The 19,824-nt window shown below is 34.6% G+C and overlaps 1 protein-coding gene and 1 pseudogene across 1 annotated transcript in view; one reads left to right on the forward strand and one right to left on the reverse strand.

Annotated features, from left to right (window-relative positions):
- The window catches only part of CASK (calcium/calmodulin dependent serine protein kinase), a 391,044-nt gene that overhangs the window by 19,029 nt on the left and 352,191 nt on the right, over positions 1-19,824 (reverse strand). Inside the window, exons 18-21 of the mRNA XM_039883006.1 lie at positions 19,671-19,706; positions 17,745-17,941; positions 6,276-6,391; positions 92-172 (exon numbers count right to left, since the gene is read on the reverse strand). Of these exons, the coding sequence (XP_039738940.1) occupies positions 92-172; positions 6,276-6,391; positions 17,745-17,941; positions 19,671-19,706 (430 nt within the window). The remainder of the gene's footprint in view (positions 1-91; positions 173-6,275; positions 6,392-17,744; positions 17,942-19,670; positions 19,707-19,824) is intronic.
- LOC120581356 (uncharacterized) lies at positions 17,035-17,153 on the forward strand (annotated as a pseudogene).

Here is a 19,824-nt window from a genome sequence, read left to right on the forward strand (position 1 = left end):
TTTAAAAAAGGGAGTTAAAATTGACAACTGTTAATAATATTCACAAAATGTTTTGAAGATGAGAATAAGAAAGTCACACAGTCAAACTTACCTAATAAGACTAGTGTTTTCCTTTTGAATGCTGGCAGTTTTACTACTTCTTCATATGTAACAAGATCTAATTGATCAAACACTAAAATGCAAAGATTTAGGAAAAGGTAAATTTACAGAAGGAATATTTCATGTATGCAAATTATAATTTTACCGGCAAAACTAAAGTAATAGTAAAAGCATGTCTTAAAAAAATATAAATCCAACTTATAGTATGTTTAAGTCATATAATCTTTCAGGAGAAAATTTCATTTTTAAGCCCATGAAAATGCACTTTAGACCGGGGCATCCAAAGATAGATACATTGAGCACATGCATAAAAGTCCAATTCTAAAAGATACTGCATATCTTTTCATGCAGTATACAACAAATCATATGAATTCATTCAAAACCACATGCTGTTTAGAGTTTTGCAATTCTAAAAAATTGGCAATACTAAAAAAGAAAAACATCTGCAGACAGTGACCAACATGAATATAGCATGAATGCAACTATAAAGTTAACCAAGAAAGAGGCCAGCTAGATTATTTCTAGGGATGGATGAGAGATGCATGGACAGCTTCTCTTTAACTTCAACTTTCAACAGAGTTGCCTAAGGTAGCATGCTAGATTCTTTCAAAGTCAAGTTCTGTAACTACGATTTCATAAGCTTTAGAAATGAGCATCTCACAAGTTCTACTGTAACTCAGCTATCCATTCGATGGAAAATCTTGGGAATGTAGGGGAACATGCTTCCCTGGGCCCCAAACTCTGTCAGTCTGTGTGCAGTAAATCAGGATCAACAGAATGGAAAGAAGCATGAAGCAGAGCCTGAGCTTGGAAACCTTTGCAAAAGGGAGTTCTCTAATCATCATAGACTGAGAAGAAATACTTTAAAGATATCTTTTGGAAACCTGCCTCTTAATAAAACTACTACAAAGAATTTTCTGAGAGGATGACCATTCCTGCTGAAGTTCAAGGTAGTCCAATTCTCACATACGTTTGAAAATTCTCACAAGAAGGCTAAAAACATGCATCTATGTTTCCTGTAATATTTTTTCTGTGTGGTAATAGCCAAATGTCGTCAGGCACATACTGAAATTTCTTTTATAAAAAATATGGAATTTTTTAAGCTCTGAATTTTAGAGGGGTTGAAATAAATTTAATAGAATAGATTCCCTGGTGTAATAAAGGAATCTGGGAGTGCTTCAGTCAATCATTAAGAGAAGCTTCTATTCTCTGGAACAATACGGCCAAATAATTCTGAATATTGGCTCAGTCCTTAACATTTGTGATCTTCCCAGCAGCAAAGAACCTTAAAATGCAAAATAGAATACTCTGAAATGCAACAGATCAGAAACAAACAAATAAACAAAAGTATCATTCCCAAAATATTGAGAAAAAGAAATAGAATATGTTAAAATAAGGGTTAGTGCATGTTAATGGGTATTTATGCATTTTTCTTTTGATAACTTGATTCCATAAAAGTTGACTGAAAGTCTTTAAAGTATATTCCCTAGCAACGGCTAAAATCCAAGAAGTGCTTTCTGTGTTTAGAATGGTAGACTTACAGAATCAAAACGAACAGGAGGTTCTCTGCGTAGCAGAGCTAGCTAGTCATGCTGCAGTGGTAATGGAGTGAATGAGAGTTGCAAAAATAAAAGCAGGAGTGCTTACAGCATTGATTTTTATACATATTGCCCTCAGAGTGATATTTCCATCAAGAAAAAGTATGTTTATGAAAGAGGTCATCAACAAGCTGATATATTTTAATATATAAAAATAACTGAGCATCTCACAAAAGAGGAAGATGATGATGATACAAGCTTTCTGAATGGTATACACACCTCTCTCCCTCTATAGAGCCCTAACTGCAATCCTACTGAATTAAGACTTGTCATTTAAAAAAAAAATACATAAGAATGAGTTAGATATCAACCATCAGCGCCACAAACAAATGAACAGATATGTTACAAGTCTATATTTTAACCACAAATGAGTAGCATGAAGAGGTTACACTGGTCTAAATGAAATCACCACATGGTCATAGGATTGAGAAACAATAAAAAAGGATATTTTAAAATAAGACATACAAGGAATATAAGGAGAACACTTTTAAAGACTGGACTTTTAAAGGTTTTAAGATGTTTGCTGATTAAAAAAAAGGACTTAATGAAAGGAAACCATCAAAAACAAAGAGGCATAGTCACTCAACAGGTTACTTACATGCACAGAGGCCATTGGGAGTAAGACAGCATGAAAAATGTACAGGGGTCATTGAAATATGGCTTTTAATATATTAGTAAAATAAAAGTATAATATGCACAAAGAAACTTTACCATGCAATATTCTAAACATGAGGCAAATAAATCACATTAAAAAACAAACTCATTTTCATAAAAAATTAACAATATCCTCATATAAAAGCCAGTGGGTTTTATATACTAGCATACGCATAGAAATTTTGTCTGGGACTAGCTACAAGAAACCTTTTTCACAGTATGTAGTTGTAGAAGCCTTTTGTTTTTCATTCTGTACCTTCCTGTACTGTTTGCAATTTCTATTCACATGTACCTACTACTTTTACTGTTTAAAAAGAAAAAAATATCCACAGGACAGTGAGATTATGGGCCACCTTTTGTTGTCTTTAGAGTTCTCTGTATTAAAGAAAAAAGTTTATATCATTTTAAAATCAACAGTACTAATTTGTGGCATTAAGCATAATGGTATTGTAGAAATCCTCTGTGTTCATATGGATGTATGCAAGTAGGGTGTCTCAGGATATTTAGATACCTCTGCTTAGGGCTCTAACATTGAGAAATTGAATTAATGAATACTTTTTTTCTCCAAAGTTTACATTAGCAACTTGATCTTAAACTAATTTTGGAAGTCCTAGGGCTGAGGAATCTCAATGCCTCGAGAGTACAGTTCTCCTAGCAGCACGATAATGCTTTTCCCATCAAATTCATGTGGCTAAAAACTTTTATGCATTGCAGAAAATGTATTTGCTGTAAATACTATACACACCATAATCAAATCTATTCCCAAGGCTTCAGAAATACTGTCTGGCATGGTTTGCTCCTATTATCTTGATTTCCTGGTAAGCTACTCAATATTCACGAAACTTAAATATTTAGGTAACTACTTTCTAGTTGAATCTTTTTCATAAATAAGCCTTTAACATTGATTCCTTGTCTCAGTTTTGAAAAGCTAGAAGTATCTTCAAATACTGTACAACTGCCAATAAGAAAAGACACTGCACACTGGCAACACCGGGCTGAGTGCACATGCAAATGGGTGCAGAGGCCAGGCAGCTAATGTGTTGGAATGAGTTGGGCCAGGTGCACAAGTGGAGCGGTGGGTGCAATGGGTCCTAGAGAATGAGTGTCCAATTTTAAAGGGGCATCAGCAGCCCAGAGTCGCTAAGGGAGAACAGCTGATAAAATATTTGACTTTCCTTGCTGACAATTTCATCTCTTATAAAGGTAATCACTAAGCAATGGTTCTGGATTTTACAATGAAGAAAATAGAAGAGCTGGTTGGTGAAGGGGAAGAAGCCTGAAGAGATGGTGACTCCAGGCAGCATACTTCAAAAAGTCCAGGAAAATAGTTGGGCATTTTTTCCTGACCAGAAAAACTAATAGGAGAGCTCATGAGTGATGACTTTGTGGGGGGAGGGAACCCTAACAATGACATTCTGATGAGATAATTACAAACAAGCATAAACACAAGTTCTACAAGAAACGTGAGTGGCTCTGCAAGGACCTTCCAAGCTTAGACTTGCTATCAAAGGGCATAAAAAGAGGGTCTTATACTCAATGACAAATCTTGTCATGTGAGAGGGAACTGTAAACACAATAAGGAAGGACCTGAGGCCCAGAAGACTGTTGCTTAGGAAAGTACTGAATATAACAAAAAAGTGGTGTTGGTGGGTCTCCCCCAACTTCCTAGTTCTAAGTTTACAAGAACTCAGACAGGTCTATGGTTTTGGAAAGGAGGTATAATGTCAAAAGAGAAAAAGCAATTATATTTTATCCCTATGAGGGTCCTGCCTTCTTTATTAAGGTTGATACCCTTCAAACTTGATAGGCAATGTTTACCAGAGCTAAAGCCTGAGATAAGGGACAGTGAATGAGTACTTGGCTTCATTAAATGATACTCATTTGTCAAGGCCAATGATGAAAGAACCTGAGACCCACAGAATTTTGGATTAGAAACGATATCTTTGATTGACTAAGCAATCCCCTCGTTCTGAGGCACACAGAAGCCAAGTGATTTGCACAAGTTGCGGGGTTACTCAGGTGTGATAATCTCTGCTCCTTTCTCAGGTTGGCTATTAAGCTTACAGGTGCATTTGCAGGACCACTGATGAGTCAGGAGCATCACCTGTGATGAGTCAGGAGCAGGGGAACGATGGAAGATCAGTGATGCCCCAGCAGACAAAGCATGGAAAAAGGGGACTGTGGAAAAGAGTAGCTGCCAGATTGAATGTTGATTCTTTGGCAAAATTCTTGATAGCTAAATTCTTGATAGTGAACGATTCAATGGATTCTTTGTTAGAATTTAGAAGTTATAGTTTTTTCAATCAATTGGATTTGTATTTTTCCTCAGAGCTAAATTAATTAAAGAATATTGGCAAACTGAATACTCAACGTCTACATGTCTTTCATTAGTATAGTATAAAGTTAATGATAAATTGACAGCCTTGACTGGTCATTTCTTTGTCTTTCTAGGTTTAAATTAATTTTAATGCTATCTATCTATATTATTTAAAATTACTGTCAAAATTACAAAGATATATATAAATGTCAACACATCTTGTGAGCCTGTTCAAAGCAGATGGAAATAAAGGTGATTATGAAGCCTTGGCAACAACCATTCACATTTTACGTTAAACATCATTTGTTGATACTACAGTGAATTTCTTCAAATAGCACTCCTTGAGCATTTACAATTAATAGTTACTAAATTATGTCTCATGTGCGTTAAATATTTCTTCCCTTTATAAAACAAACAAACAAACAAAAGAAGCCATTATCGGACTAGTGGTACATAATCAGAAATGCTATAATTTATTGGAAATAAAAATGTGGTACAATGTAGCTAATGTGAAAGGACAGACTCCTCATTTAACTGAACCATTTAAAATTAGTACATATGGCCACTCACATTCATTCCACATTATACAGAACTTCAAAATGTTTACTTTTACTCTCTGAATAAGAAATGGACCATTCAGAGTTTCTAAATAATTTTTCCTAGTGAGTGCTAATAACATATGCTAATAATATTCTACAGAGAAGTGCATTTCACATTTGTCAGAAACATTATACTATCAAATTGAGTATGCATTATTAAGTATTCACTTGTTTTTTTTTTGGCCATGTGTTTGATTTTTGGAGTTATTTCTGAAACCTTGGGAATTAATCTAATGCCAATGTCGGGACTTGCAATTCCTCAGAAAAAGTTCCTTATAAAAGGAGTCATATTAAGACGTTACTGACAATAAGTAAATACCACTCCGTATATTATCATGCATTCTTTAACTCAAGTTACATCTTGTGAGTCTTCTGGGAATTCTACTGCAATGGCAGGTCATGTTTTTTTGATATTCATTTCAGTGTTTACCAAACAAGTGAATATTTGTCTTAAGTTGATGCAAGCTTCCATAGAGACAAATATACCATGAAGGAAGACTAGTCATAGAAACTGACTGTATCAAGTTCTTATTCAATGTCATCTGTGCTCTTTCAAACCAATCATGGAACCATTTGTAGCACAGTTCTCTGTTAATAGAGCACCTTTGCCCTTTGAAATGTGTCCTAGGGCCAAGTCCAAGGACCAAAGAGGAGCCAGGAGCAAGGATATTTGCTCAAAACCAATCTCAGCAAGGAGATAAGAATCCTGGTGACCGAGCAAATTCTCAAGCACTCATTTCTCAGAGGAGGACTTAAGGTACTAGGTTCTTTTTGTTCCAGAAAATACTATTTCCAAATAGCATTTTCCTCCTATAAAGTATAACTCTGTAAAATATCTGGCAAATAATCATAATTGAAGGAAAGGGTTTCTGAATGTTTGTATAAGCTGATGAAGACCTCATATGGTGGAATTTTTGGATAAACTCTGAAGATGGAATTGAGATGTGACATCTATTTCCGTCTTTTAGACTTGTAACCAGCCTCAGTGACAGTTGTACTTTTCCCTACCTGCATTGTGCTTTGCCAAATATTTATCTTTGTACTGCTTCTTTTTCTTGCCAAACCAAGTACAGCTGGCCTGCTGCTCCTGTTTGGTCTTCTCCATGGCGATGCAAGCTACTCGCCTAGCATACAAAGAAAGAGAGAAAAAAACTAGTGTATATTTTATGTTGATAAAAGAGAAAAATCACTCATTTGAATAGTTTACATGAACCTGCATGAACATTCTCCTCATCAGTTTTCAAGTCATTCAGATAAAGGTTTTTCTTGGCCTTCATGACAATTTCCTAGAAATGTTTTAAAAGAACAGGCTTATAATAAAATGACGTGTTCCTTGAGCATATACTAACTGATAACACAGATGAGAAGCCTAACTATATGGTCATGACATGTAGTGGAAAGAGCATGGGATTTTGAGTTGAGATAGATTTGGTTTGAATTCTGGCTCTATCACTTATTAGCTTTTATCGATTTATTGTTATGTGCTTTTCTAGGAAATTTACATGTATTAACTCATTTAGTCTTTCTAAACGCGTGAAATTGCATCACTGCTTTAGAGATGAGGGGAATGAAGGACTGAGAGATTAAGTAATTTGCCCCAAGTCACACAGCTAAGAAGTATGAAAGTGAGAGCAGTCTTGTACCAGAGCCCATGCTCTTAGCCAGAACATTGTATTGGCAAGAAAAAATGCTAACAATGTCCCTAGAACAGTGGGAGGCACAGTAGATGCTTAATAAATGGTAGTACTACTATATGGCAATTCTAGTCTAAGATAGAAAAAAATGCTATGATTAAATCCACAGGTAGAATTACAATAAGAAAATTATAATTTTGTTTCACATGATTATAACATTCAGCATCTGTAACATATGCATAAATATTGCTAAAAAGTTGCTCTCATAGATTTAGTCTAAGCAAATAATTATGTGATACTGCCATAGAAGGTTTTGCTTAATTATTTTGCTTGGGGACCAACCAGGGGTCCCCTAGTGAGCCATATATAAGGAGAATCTAAAATCACTATCAGAATGCAATACAATGCTATTGAAAATGACAAGTTGTTTTACAATGAGGCTGTACTGATTTACACTTCCACCAGCAGCAGATTAGAGTCTCTTCCTTGGCAATACTTGGTATTATCATTCTTTAATTTTAACCATTATAGTGGGCAAGTAATGAAATAATACTGTGTTTTGAGTTTGCGTTTCACTGATTACTGAGATTGAACACCTTCTCATGTTTATTGGCTATTGGCTTTCCCCTTTTGTAAAGTACCTGACTAAGTCTTTTGACTATTTTTCTATCCAGTTGTCTTTTTCTTATTGATTTGTAGGAATTCTTTATATGGCCTAGTTATTACACCTTTGTCAGATATACGTATTGCAGATATCTTCTTCTATTTTGTGGCTTGCCTTTTTGCTCTTGTATGGTATCTTTTGATGAAGATAACTTATTAGTTTTAATTTAGTCAAATTTAACAATCTTTTCTTTTATGGGAAGTATTTTTGATATCTCATTTAAGAAATCCTTCTTTGGTGAGATGAAGAGCTCCCAGACAGAGAAAAGCTTAAGGAATTCATCATCAACAAGTCAGTATTGCAAGAAATGTTAAAGAAACTTCTGTTAAAAAAAAAGAAAAAACAGATATGAATAATAAAATGGCAGTAACTATGTACCTATCAGTAATCACTTTAAATATAAATGGATTAAATGCTCCAATCAAAAGACAGGGTAGCTGATGGATAAAAAAACCCATATGCTCTACAAGAGACCCACTTCAGATCAAAGGACACTCACAGACTGAAAGTAAAGAGATGGAAGAAAGATATTTCACACAAATGGAAATTAAAAAAAAAAATTCTGAGTAGCAATACTTATATCAGACAAAACAGACTTTAAAGCAAAGCCTATAATAAGAGGCAAAGAAGGGCACTACATAATGATAAAGGGATCAATAAATCAAGAAGACATAACCCGAGTAAACATATACGCACCCAACATAGGAGCACCTACATACATAAAGCAATTATTGATTGACATAAAAGGAGAGATCAACAGTAATACACTCATAGTAGGAGACTAAAACACCCCACTGACATCAATGGACAGATCTTCCAGGCAAAGAATCAACAAGGAAACAGTGACACTGCCTAAAAAATACACTAAACCAGATGGATTTAACAGATATTTTTCGAGCATATCATCCCAGAGCAGCAAAATATACATTCTTCTCAAGTGCACATGGAATATTTTCCAGGACAGACCACATGTTAGGACATAAAACAAGTCTCAATAAATTTAAGAAGACTGAAATCACATCAACTGTCTTCTCCGATCACAATGGTATGAAATTAGACATCAACTACAAGGAAAAATCTGGAAAATATACAAACATATGGAGGCTAAATAGTATGCTACTAAACAATAAATGGGTTATTAATGAGATCGAGGAAGAAATCAAAACATACCTAGAGACAAATGAAAATGAAAACACAATGACTCAATGACTTTTGCTTGGGACACAGCAAAAGCGGTCCTAAGAAGGAAATTCATAGCATTACAGGTCTGTCTCAAGAAACGAGAAAAAACTCAAATAAACCATCTAATCTTACACTTAAAAGAACTAGAAAAAGAACAGCAAACAAAGCCTAAAGTGAGTAGAAGGAAGGAATTAATCAAGATCAGAGTGGAAATAAATGAAAAGAATCTAGAAAAACAATACAAAAGATTAAAGAAATGAAGAGCTGGTTCTTTGAAAGGATAAACAAAACTGACAAACCTTTAACCAGACTCATCAAGGAAAAAAGAGAGAGGACTCAAATAAAATCAGAAATGAAAGAGAAATAATTATGGACTCCATAGAAATACAAAGGATCATAAGAAAATATGAGCAATTATATGCCAACAAATTGGACAATCTGAAAGAAACGGATACATTCGTAGAAACAGACAATCTCGCAAGACTGAGTCAAGAAACAAAAAAACTGAACCAGCCGATTACCACCAATGAAATCAAATCAGTAATCAAAAATATCCCAAGAAACCAAAGTCCTGGACCAGATGGCTTCATAGGCAAATTTTACCAAACATTTGAAGAAGAATGAACACATATTCTTCTCAGACTATTCCAAAAAGTTCAAGAAGAGGGAAGGCTTCCTAACTCCTTTTATAAGGCCACCATTACCTTGATTTCCAAACCAGACAAAGACATTACAAAAAAAGAAAATTATAGACCGATATCTCTTATGAACACTGATGTAAAAATCCTCAACAAAATATTAGCAAACTGAACTCAGCAATACATTAAAAAGATTATACACCACGATCAAGTTGAATTCATCCCTGGGATGCAAAGTTGGCACAATATCTGTAAATCAATTAATGTGATACACTACATTAACAAATCGAAAGGTAAAAAACCATATGATCATATCAATAGATGCTAAACATTCAACAAAATCCTGCATCCATTTGTGATAAAAACTCTCAGCAAAGTGGGAATAGAGGGAACATACTTCAACATAATAAAGGCCATATATGACAAACCTACAGCTAACATCTTACTCAATGAGGAAAGGCTAAAGCATTTTCCTTAATATCAGGAACAAGACAAGGATGCTCACTTTCACCACTCCTCTTCAACACTGTATTGGAAGTCTTAGCCACAGCAATCAGAAAAGAGAAAGAAATAAAAGGTATCCAGATTGGAAAAGAGAAAGTAAAACTCTTGTTATTTGCAGATGACATGATACTGTATATAGAGAACCCTAAAGATACCATCAACAAACTGTTAGAACTGATCAATGAATTCAGTAAAGAAGTCAGTGTCATTTTTATACATCAATGATGAACTTTCAGAAAGAGAAATTAAGAAAGCAATCCCATTTATAATGGCATCAAAAACAATAAAATACCTGAGAATCAAATTAACCAAGAAGGTAAAAGACCTGTTCTCAGACAATTATAAGTCATTGCAAAAAGAAATTGAAGAAGATACAAATAAATGGAAGCATATACTGTGCTCATGAGTAGGAAGAATCCATATCATTAAAATGGCCATACTACCCAAAGCAATCTATAGATTCAATGCAATGCCTATCAAAATATCAATGGTATTTTTCACAGAACGAGAACAAATAATCCTAAAATTTATATGGAATCAGAAAAGACCCCAAATAGCCATAGCAACCTTGAGAAAGCAGAACGAAGTTGGAGGTATCACACTACCTGATATCAAACTATACTAAAAGGCTACAGTAATCAAAAGAGTATGGTACTGGCATAAAAACAGATACATTGATCAATGGAACAGAATAGAGAGCTCAGAAATAAATGCATGCCTATATGCTTAATTAGTATATGATAAAGGAGGCAAGAATATACAGTGGGGTAAAGACAGTCTCTTCAATACGACAGTGCTGGGAGGGTGGACGGGTCATTACAAAAAAAAAAAAAAAGAAAAAAGAAAAAAAGAAACTGGACCACCTTTTTACGCCGTATACAAGAATAAACTCAAAATGGATTAAAGACTTAAATGTAAGAACCGAAACCATAAAACTTCTAGAAGAAAACATAGACAGTAATCTCTCTGATATTGCTACTAGTAATTTATTTTCAGATGTATCTCCTTAGGCAAGGAAACAAAAGAAAAAATAAACAAATGGGACTCTACATTAAACTAAAAAGTTTTTGCGCAGCAAAGGAAACCATCAACAAAATGAAAAGACAACTGACTGAATGGGAGAAGATATTCATTTATGATATATCTGATAAGAGGTTAATATCCAAAATATATAAACAACTCATACAAGTCAATAACAAAAAACCAAACAACCCAATTAAAAAATGGGCAGAAGACCTGAACAGATATTTCTTCAAAGAGGACATACAGATGGCCAAGAGACATATGAAAAGATGCTCAAGGTCACTAATCATCAGAGAAATGCAAATTAAAACCACAATGAAATATCACCTTGCACCTGTCAGAATGGCTGTCAACAATAAATCAAAGAACAACAGGTGTTGGCGAGGATTTGGAGAAAAGGGAACCCTCATACGCTGTTGGTAGGATTGCAAATTGGTACGGCCACTATGGAAAACAGTCTGGAGGTTTCTCAAAAACTTAAAAATGGATATACCTTTTGACCCAGCAATTGCACTTCTGGGCATTTATCCAAAGTAAAGAATAATTTGTAAAGATCTATGCACCTCTATGTTCATGGCAGTACAATTTACAATAGCCAAGATATGGAAGCAACCTAAATGCCCATCAACAGGTGATTGGATAAGAAGTTATGGTTCATATATACAATGGAATATTTTCATCCATTAAAAAAATGAAATCCTACTATTTGCAACAACATGGATGGACCTAGAGGTTATTATGCTGAGTGAAATAAGTCAGACAGAGAAAGATAAATACCATATGATTTCATTATATGCAGAATCTAAGGAGCAAAAAGAACAAACTAATCAAAAACAGACTCACAACTATAGAGCACAATCTGGTGATGGCCAGAGGGGAGAGAGGTTAGGGGGCTGGGAGGAAGGGGTGAAGGGTTTAAGAAATACAAATTAGTAGGTGTTAGATGGTCCCAGGGTTGGGCAGCATGGCATAGGTGTTACATTAAATTACATTACATTAATATAATGGCTAGGTGTAGAGGCACAGGAGAGAAAGCAATTAGGGAGATTGTTTTACAAACTATTTAAATGTCGAACCAATGTAATGTATACTTGAAATTAATAATAAAATTAAAAAAAAAAAGAAATCCTTCTTTGTCCCTGAAGATATACTCCAATATTACCTTCTCAAGGGTTTATAGTTTTGTCTTCCACATTTTGGGTTTTTATACACTGGAACTGATTTTTATATATGGTGTGAAGTTAGGGGTCAATTTTATTTCTTTTTTCCCTAATGAATACCCGATTGTCCCAGCATGACTTATGGAAAAGTCTATCCTTTCCTTACTAGTGACTATGTATGAGAGTGTTTTGGTGTTCTCTTCACTTGGTCTATTTGAGCATCTCTGTTCCAATACCTTATTATGTTAATTACTACAGCTTATAATAACTCTTGGTATCAGGCGGAGTAAGGCTTCCCTTCTTATTCCTTTAAAAAGAGCATCTTGTGTGCATTTCCATGAAAACTTTAAAATTAGCTTGTCAATTTCAAAATGCTTGGGATTGCACTGAATCTATGAATCCTGGAGGAACTGACATCGTTACAATATTGAGTCTTCTAGTCTATGAATATAGAATTTCTCTCCATTTATTTAGGTCTTCTTTAATGTCTCAAAATTTTATAATTTATCCTGTGTCTTGAACATCTTTGTTAGATTTGTTGCTAAGTTGTTCATTATAAATAAAAGGTATATAAATGGTATTTAAAATTTTTTTGTAATACTGAAAATTCAAACATATACAGGAGTAGAGAATAGCTGTAATGAAACTCAAATACCTAAAACTCAGTTTCAACATTTATTAACTCATGGCTTATTTTGTTTTATTCACAACCTACCCACCACGGATGATTTTGAAACAAATCTAAGTTTGTATCATTTTTTCCATAAATATTCTTAAATTTCCTTTAAATCTATAGGTTCCTACTCCCTCCCTCTCTTCTTTTCTTGCAATTTATTTGTTGCAGAAACTGGTTGTTTGTCCTGTAGTTTCCGAGTCTGGATTTTTCTGATTTCATCCCTGTGGTGTCTTCAGTAAGTCCCTCTATCTTTTGTATTTCCTGCAAATAGGTAATTAGATCTAGAGCCTCAATCAATTTTAAGTTTTATATTTTTTGCAAGACGACTTTACAGTATTATGGTTTTGCAGGTGGTGTTATGTATGGTATGTTAAAATTTTTGTTTTGTTTGTTGCTGGTAAATAGGAATATAATTTATTTTTGTATATTGATTTTATATCAGCCATCATGTTAAACTCTCATAAATTGTTTATGTATAGATTCCTTTGAATTTCTACACACAGAATCATAACACCTGCAATATTTTTTTCCTTTCCAATAATGTTTGCTGTAGGTTTGCTGTGGATGCTCTCAATCAAATTAAAGAGGTTCCCTTCAATTCAGTTTGTGAGAGTTTTAACCATGAGTGAATGTTGAATTTTATCAAATGCTTTTTCTGCATCTATTGATATGACCAGGTGGATTTTCTTCCTTAGTCTGTTAATATGGTGGATTGGGTTGAGTGTTTTTCAAATGTTGAACCAGCCATGTATTCCCAGTATAAACTCTATTGGGTCAAAATGTATTATCTTTTTTTTTTATATGTTGCTGGATTCAATTTGCTAATATTTTGATGAGAATTTTTACATCTATGTTCATGAGAGATACTGGTCTGTAGTTTTCTTTTTTTAAAAAAATTTTATTTCATTAGTTTGAAGTATACAGTATTATAAGTCATTGCAGTTTTCTTGAATTGCCTTTATTTAATTTTGTAATTAGGGAATGTAGGCATCATGAAATTAGTTGGAAAGTATTCTCTTCTGTTTTCTTGAAGAGACTGTCTTCCACAGCTCTTATTCTCTCTTGTTCATTCAAGGCTTTATCTATCTGTCTGTCTGTCTGTCTGTCTATCTATCTATCTATCTATCTATCTATCTATCTATCTATCTATCTATCTATCTATCTATTTTTGGTTAGGATAATGACATTTTTTGGGAAACACTGAATTCTCAGCAACAGAATCAAGGTCACTCTCCATATATTATGTAAGTGGCACACAGAGGAGGCTGATGCACCTTTTGCTTTGGGGATTCTAGTACAAACCAATATGTGCTGTTAGTCATAACTACAGCTTCTGTGAGGCACAGGGTCTTTGGAAACATAAACAGAACTGAGAAATTTTTGACAAGTTAAAAGAGACAAAATCCTGATCTTGTGAAGCTTATGTGATAATCTACAGAATATCTAATAATAAATGTTTTTAAGCTTAAAAAAATAAAATCAAAAAGTTTCCAGTAAAAATCTGTGGAGTGGCCATATGTGGTATAATGTTAAAAAAATAAAACAGATTTTTACCAGCCACTCAGGAAATGAATATCATTTCTTTGAGCTCAGCAAGTGGAGGGAAATAGTGTTAGGATTTAGGTCAACCTGGATGGAAATTTCAGACAGGTTTAACATTTTATTGCTGAGGCAAGGGACCCTTCCTTGATTCGGCAACTCAAACATATCAAAGGGCTAGAATGATGAGCCTTCTCAAGCAAGATGAAATTTAACAAGGATAAATATGGTAGCATTTGAGTCCCCCCAAATTGATTTCTCATCTACAGGATGTGAAAAATGTCAGTTGGTAGCAACATATTTGAACAAAGCTTCTGGGTCCGGCTGATAGTATTATGTCAAATTTTTCTCATTAGTATTGCATGTCCACCAACATTCTAGAGACCAGTTCAGTTTTCCCACAGGGATTCTGCTCCTTCCCCTCAGCCAGAAATGCCTTCCTGTATCCACAAAGTCCTACTCAGGTCTCAAGGTACATACTGTCCAGTGGGCCTCTTCCTCACCATCCCAGTTAGAATCCCTTTCTCTCCCTACAGTTTTTGCAACTTTATTGAGTTCAGTTTTTTTTTTTTTGCAACAAACTGAATATATTAAAGTGTACAATTTCATCAGTTTTGATATATCCCACGATGAGATATATCACCCTAGGAATTTCCTTATGCCCCTCTATAATCTCTCCCTCCCTCCTTGGGCCTCTAGGCAACCACTGTCACTATAGATTAGTTTTGCATTTTCTGGAATTTCATATAAATGGAATCATATAGTACATTCTCTTCTTTGCCTGGAAACTCAGCATGACAACTTTGAATTTCATCCTTATTGTTGTGTGCATCAATAGTTCATTCCTTTTAACTGCTTAATAGCATCCCATTTTATGGATATGACATCATTTGTTTATCCATTTACCAGTTGATGAAATTTAAAAAAAATGTAGCCTTTTTAATAGGTCTGTGGCCACTGAGTTTTTATTGCTGCATCTTTTCTTGGAAGTGCCTTTTGGTTCTTTTTCAAATCTGCTATGCCATTAAAAATTTCCCTGTTCTCCGAATGTTTTTCAAGTCTTATTATCAATTTTTAAAAACCTGCTAATAAGCACAGTTGTTTAAAAACCTCGTCTCATAATTCTAATATATGAAGAGCATGTGGGTTTGTTTCTGCTGTCATTTCAGTTGGGCTTCTCTCTGTCAGGTCTCACTTGTTTCCTCATGTGCTTGGTTATTTTGACTGACTGGCTGGTCCTTGCCCTTGAAAAAGTTTATGTGGGGAATTAGGAAGAGCTCTAAGATGAGGCCTAAGATAAAAGCGTTCTTCTTCAGAGATTTTCTTTTTGTTTCTAACAGATATTTGGAATTACTAGTAAAAGGGTGACCTCAAATCAAGTGCATGGCTGGAGTTTCCCTGGTTGTCCTAGGCTATGTGTACCTGGGTGCATAGCCATTCAAGGTGGACCAGTGGCTGCAATTTTTTTTCAGCGGAACTCTGTCCTCCTTTTACTCTTGTCTTTTGCTTTGTTCAGTCACAAGGCAGCCTTCTCTATGGTCCCCTGGTCTTGAAGGACAAGAAGGGCATGCTCATCTGCTTGCTCTTAACCTGTGGTTATAGCCTTTTGCAATCTTAACAATGTGGGAAGGGTCTCCTAACAGACTCCCTCCTGTACTTGTACCGGCCTTGGGTCTTAACCTTAATCCTTTGGCAGAGAAGTTTTTAGTACTAGAAATGTCCTCCTGGTTAAACGGGCCAATTTGGTGCTGTAATTTTTATTGCTCTGATTAATGGCTTTCATATAAAAAATGGTCACTGAGTTCTCCAATACCTTTTCAGCTACTCAATGTTTTTAAGGTAATTTTCAAAAACATATTTTCTGCAGCATTTTTCATTTTATTCAGCAGGAGGATTGATTCAAATAACCTAGTCTACCATTACAGGAAACAGGAAGCAAATTTGCTTTTTCCACTGCCATTTCTCAAGATTACTCCAGAGGACTCGGGAGTTCTAGGCATTGGTGAAATATGATTTATACACTTGATCTGACTAGGAAGAAGAGGTCTGGAATCTACATAATTATTTTCAGTAAAAGCTCATCCATCATATATGGCAACATTCAAGAACACATTTTATAAAACGTAAATATCAGTAATAACATAATAACATCATCATCATCAAAATGATTCCTCCAGCTAATGTTTAAACTGTTTCTTGAAGATCAGACTGAAAGACAATGCCAGGTGGAAGGCTTCTATTTCCTATCTGGGCCTACAATTCCTCATGTAAAACGATGGCATCTGAAGTTCTTATCAGTTCCAATGTTCTAAATTTTAGAATATTTTTGGGGAAATGTGGGATAGCTGAAAGAGGCAATCAAGCAAAAGCAATAAATTGAGAAATCCTTTTAATGAGTAAGAAAAATGAATGAAAGAAGTTACAAATGTTTATGGGCTTAATGCCCTTTTAGCTAGGTTCAAGTATTTTAGGAGGCACTGGCACAATGCCTAATGGTTATTTTTTGTCACATGAAACAAAACTCAGACATAAAATTATTTCTTTTGCACTAGATTTCTGATATATTGCTAAAGGATGAACAAAGGTAAAATGAGCAACATTTTTCAAAAAACAGTTCAACTAAGCAAATTGTAACAACAGTAGAAATAGATTTTACCAAGATATATAGTAATCTGTGACTCCTCTCAGTTACAACTAGTGTCTAAAAACTGTCTGACTTTAACCCGCTTTCAAAGCTCAGACTTTTAGTATATGGCTATGCCACCCTGAACATGCTTGATCTTGTCTGATCTCGGAAGCCAAGCAGGATCAGGCCTGGTTAGTACTTGGATGGGAGACCACCTAGGAATACCAAGTGCTGTAGGTGTTACAAAAAACAAAAACAAAGCTCGAGCTTTCTAACAGACTTGAATTTTTAAAGACCTGGCAACATAAAGAACAGAGCTTCTGACTACCTTTTTCTACTAACAGTGAAACACATTTTATGTTGAAATACCCTGAGTGACACTGAATCATGGTACTTGAGTTTTTCACTGGTGGTAGAGTGGAATGCAGGTGATGAGAGCTTGAGGAGGGGCAAGGAGATAGTACATTTAAAAAAAATCCAATTCTAAAAGGATTGAAACAGCATATAGGAGTTGAGGGTTCTGCTAGGGGACCACGAAAGGTCACAGAGACTGGAGGCTCGTCACTCAACTTCTTTCTCGACCTTTCTCTCCTGATACATGAAACAAAGATCTGAATGTATAAGTAGGAGCTCACTAGATGCTGAGGATTTAGAATTCTTCGACAACTAATTTGAATTCTGTTAGACTGGTAGAGCAAGGAACATACCAAACAGGTTTTATGCTATAAAACAATAATATAAAGTTGAAAAATAGATGGGCAAGATTTCTTTTTTATTATAAAACAAAACAAAACAAAACAAAACAAAACAAAACGAAACAACAAAACATACCATTCCTGAAGTTCAGGAGAAGGAATGAGACCTGCAGTTCCATTTTTGGAGTTTTCCAGTTTACCCTGCCACCAATTGTGATCATCCTTACTAATAATCTGGATAATGTCACCAACTCTGAATCGAATGCCAGCTTCCTTGCAGGGGATGAGGTCATCCTTGGCTGGATCATATTCAAATTGTGCTCTTACATAGATCTATAAAACAGGAGTTTGTAAGAAAGTATGCCATGGTGATGTGAAAGAAAACAGTTAGCTCTAAGCTAATAACCACACACCAACACTTACAATACAAATAGGACATTAGATGGTGAAAGCAAAAATTATGCATGGAAATACGACACAAAAAACCACTACCACTAGAAATAATGTACTACATTTGATGTGTACAGGTTTAAATCTTTGCTGTTTTTATTTGAAGGGAATGCTTAAAATACTTGTTTACTAAAAATAAAGACTTAATTTCCGCTTTTACTATAATGGGCCTATAATTACGGGGATGTATGCTTACCATTTTAAAATCTGCATATATTTAGTTGATATTATAGATAAAGTTGTCATGATCATGTGGCAGCCTTTAAATATATACAAGTATTCAGGGTAGGTTTTAACCTAATTTTGTACCACGTGCTGGTACCATGTACCATGTACCAGCACGTGGTACAAAATTAGTAAGAACACTGTATTAGCATCTTGCTGTAAAATGCCTACATGACAACTGACAGTGTGTCTATACGCTGCCGACAAACTTAAATGTAATTCAAACAATGTTCAAAAGCATTTAAAAAGTTTTATTTTTAAAAGCATTTAAAAATAGTTTTATTTTTAAGAAAGGATTTAGGCTTTATATTTGTATTTTACACTTTTTAGAGAAAAAAAATAATTTGAATCCTAGCTTTGCCAACGTAACACTTGAAATTAGCACAGAGCTTCAAGATATGCATAGTTCAAGGCGCTGAGTTTTATGAGATGCAAATGTAATTAGTAAATCTTATCAAAGGAAACAGACTAGCACACAAAGGGTTATCCTATGGCAGCATTTTATGAATTACTGGATTTCTAAATGTCTTAAAATAAGGTGCTACATATCTAACACTATCACTTATGCAGTCTTAAGACTAAACTGTGGGTGAATTCTATCACGTGCTAAGTTATGCAAATCTTAACTCTAAATCTGATTATTTAATATCACATTTCAAGAAAAAAATCCCATAAAAATCTATCTCTTGAAATTAAATTTGAATATTAATGTTTAAGTCACTGTAAAACCAACCTGAAGGCTTTGTAACTATTGTGTAATTATTCTGTTTAAATTTCTTTTCAGAAATCCAGCCTATTACAAGTCTCTGCATTTGTACCTAAAATCCATACTTTGGAGGAACTGGCAAATTGTAAGTTACTTGCCAGTATTAGCCAGCACTTAGCTTTCCATGTTTGAACTAACAGAGGCATACGAGGGTATAAAACGAGGATATTTATGTTCTTATTTTTCATTATAAATGGCTTTTAGAAATACACATGCAAATACAAATTAAGAAAAGGCCTTCAAATTTCAGAAAATTATTGCTTAAAAATGTTCATCAGCATGTTCAGTTTAGTTGTTCATAGAATTATAAGAATTCTGTCACCTTAAAAATTTTTTCCTCCCCAGAGGAAGGCCCATAAGAGCCCTAAAAGGCTGAATTCTTAACCATCGACACAAAATTATCAGGTTGAAATTACAATAACCATCACAGCTACCAAGATGTGAGGGAAAAATCTTTATAGAGAATTAGTCATGTTTAATGTGTTAAAATGAAATGGTACAAGCTCTCAATGCTCAAATGTTATGGTCCAAAATGCAAACATTATGGGATGGAAAGGGTTAATAAAGGACTGGCTATTAGCAGCTCAGTTAGAGAAGTTTCTATAGAGAATATCTATTCACCTGTCGTCCTTTTGGTTGGGTAGTTGATGGCAAGTCCTGTAGAATAAAGCCAACCCAGGAGAAAAATTTTCATTTACTTTTCAAAAGTACAAGGTAATTTGTGTGTTCTGTTACAATATGGTTAAAAAAGTGAGCTAGATTTAAATTGTAAAGA

This window comes from Pteropus medius, unplaced genomic scaffold (assembly GCF_902729225.1).
Source record: "Pteropus medius unplaced genomic scaffold, Ma_sr-lr_union100, whole genome shotgun sequence".
NCBI lineage: Eukaryota > Metazoa > Chordata > Mammalia > Chiroptera > Pteropodidae > Pteropus > Pteropus medius.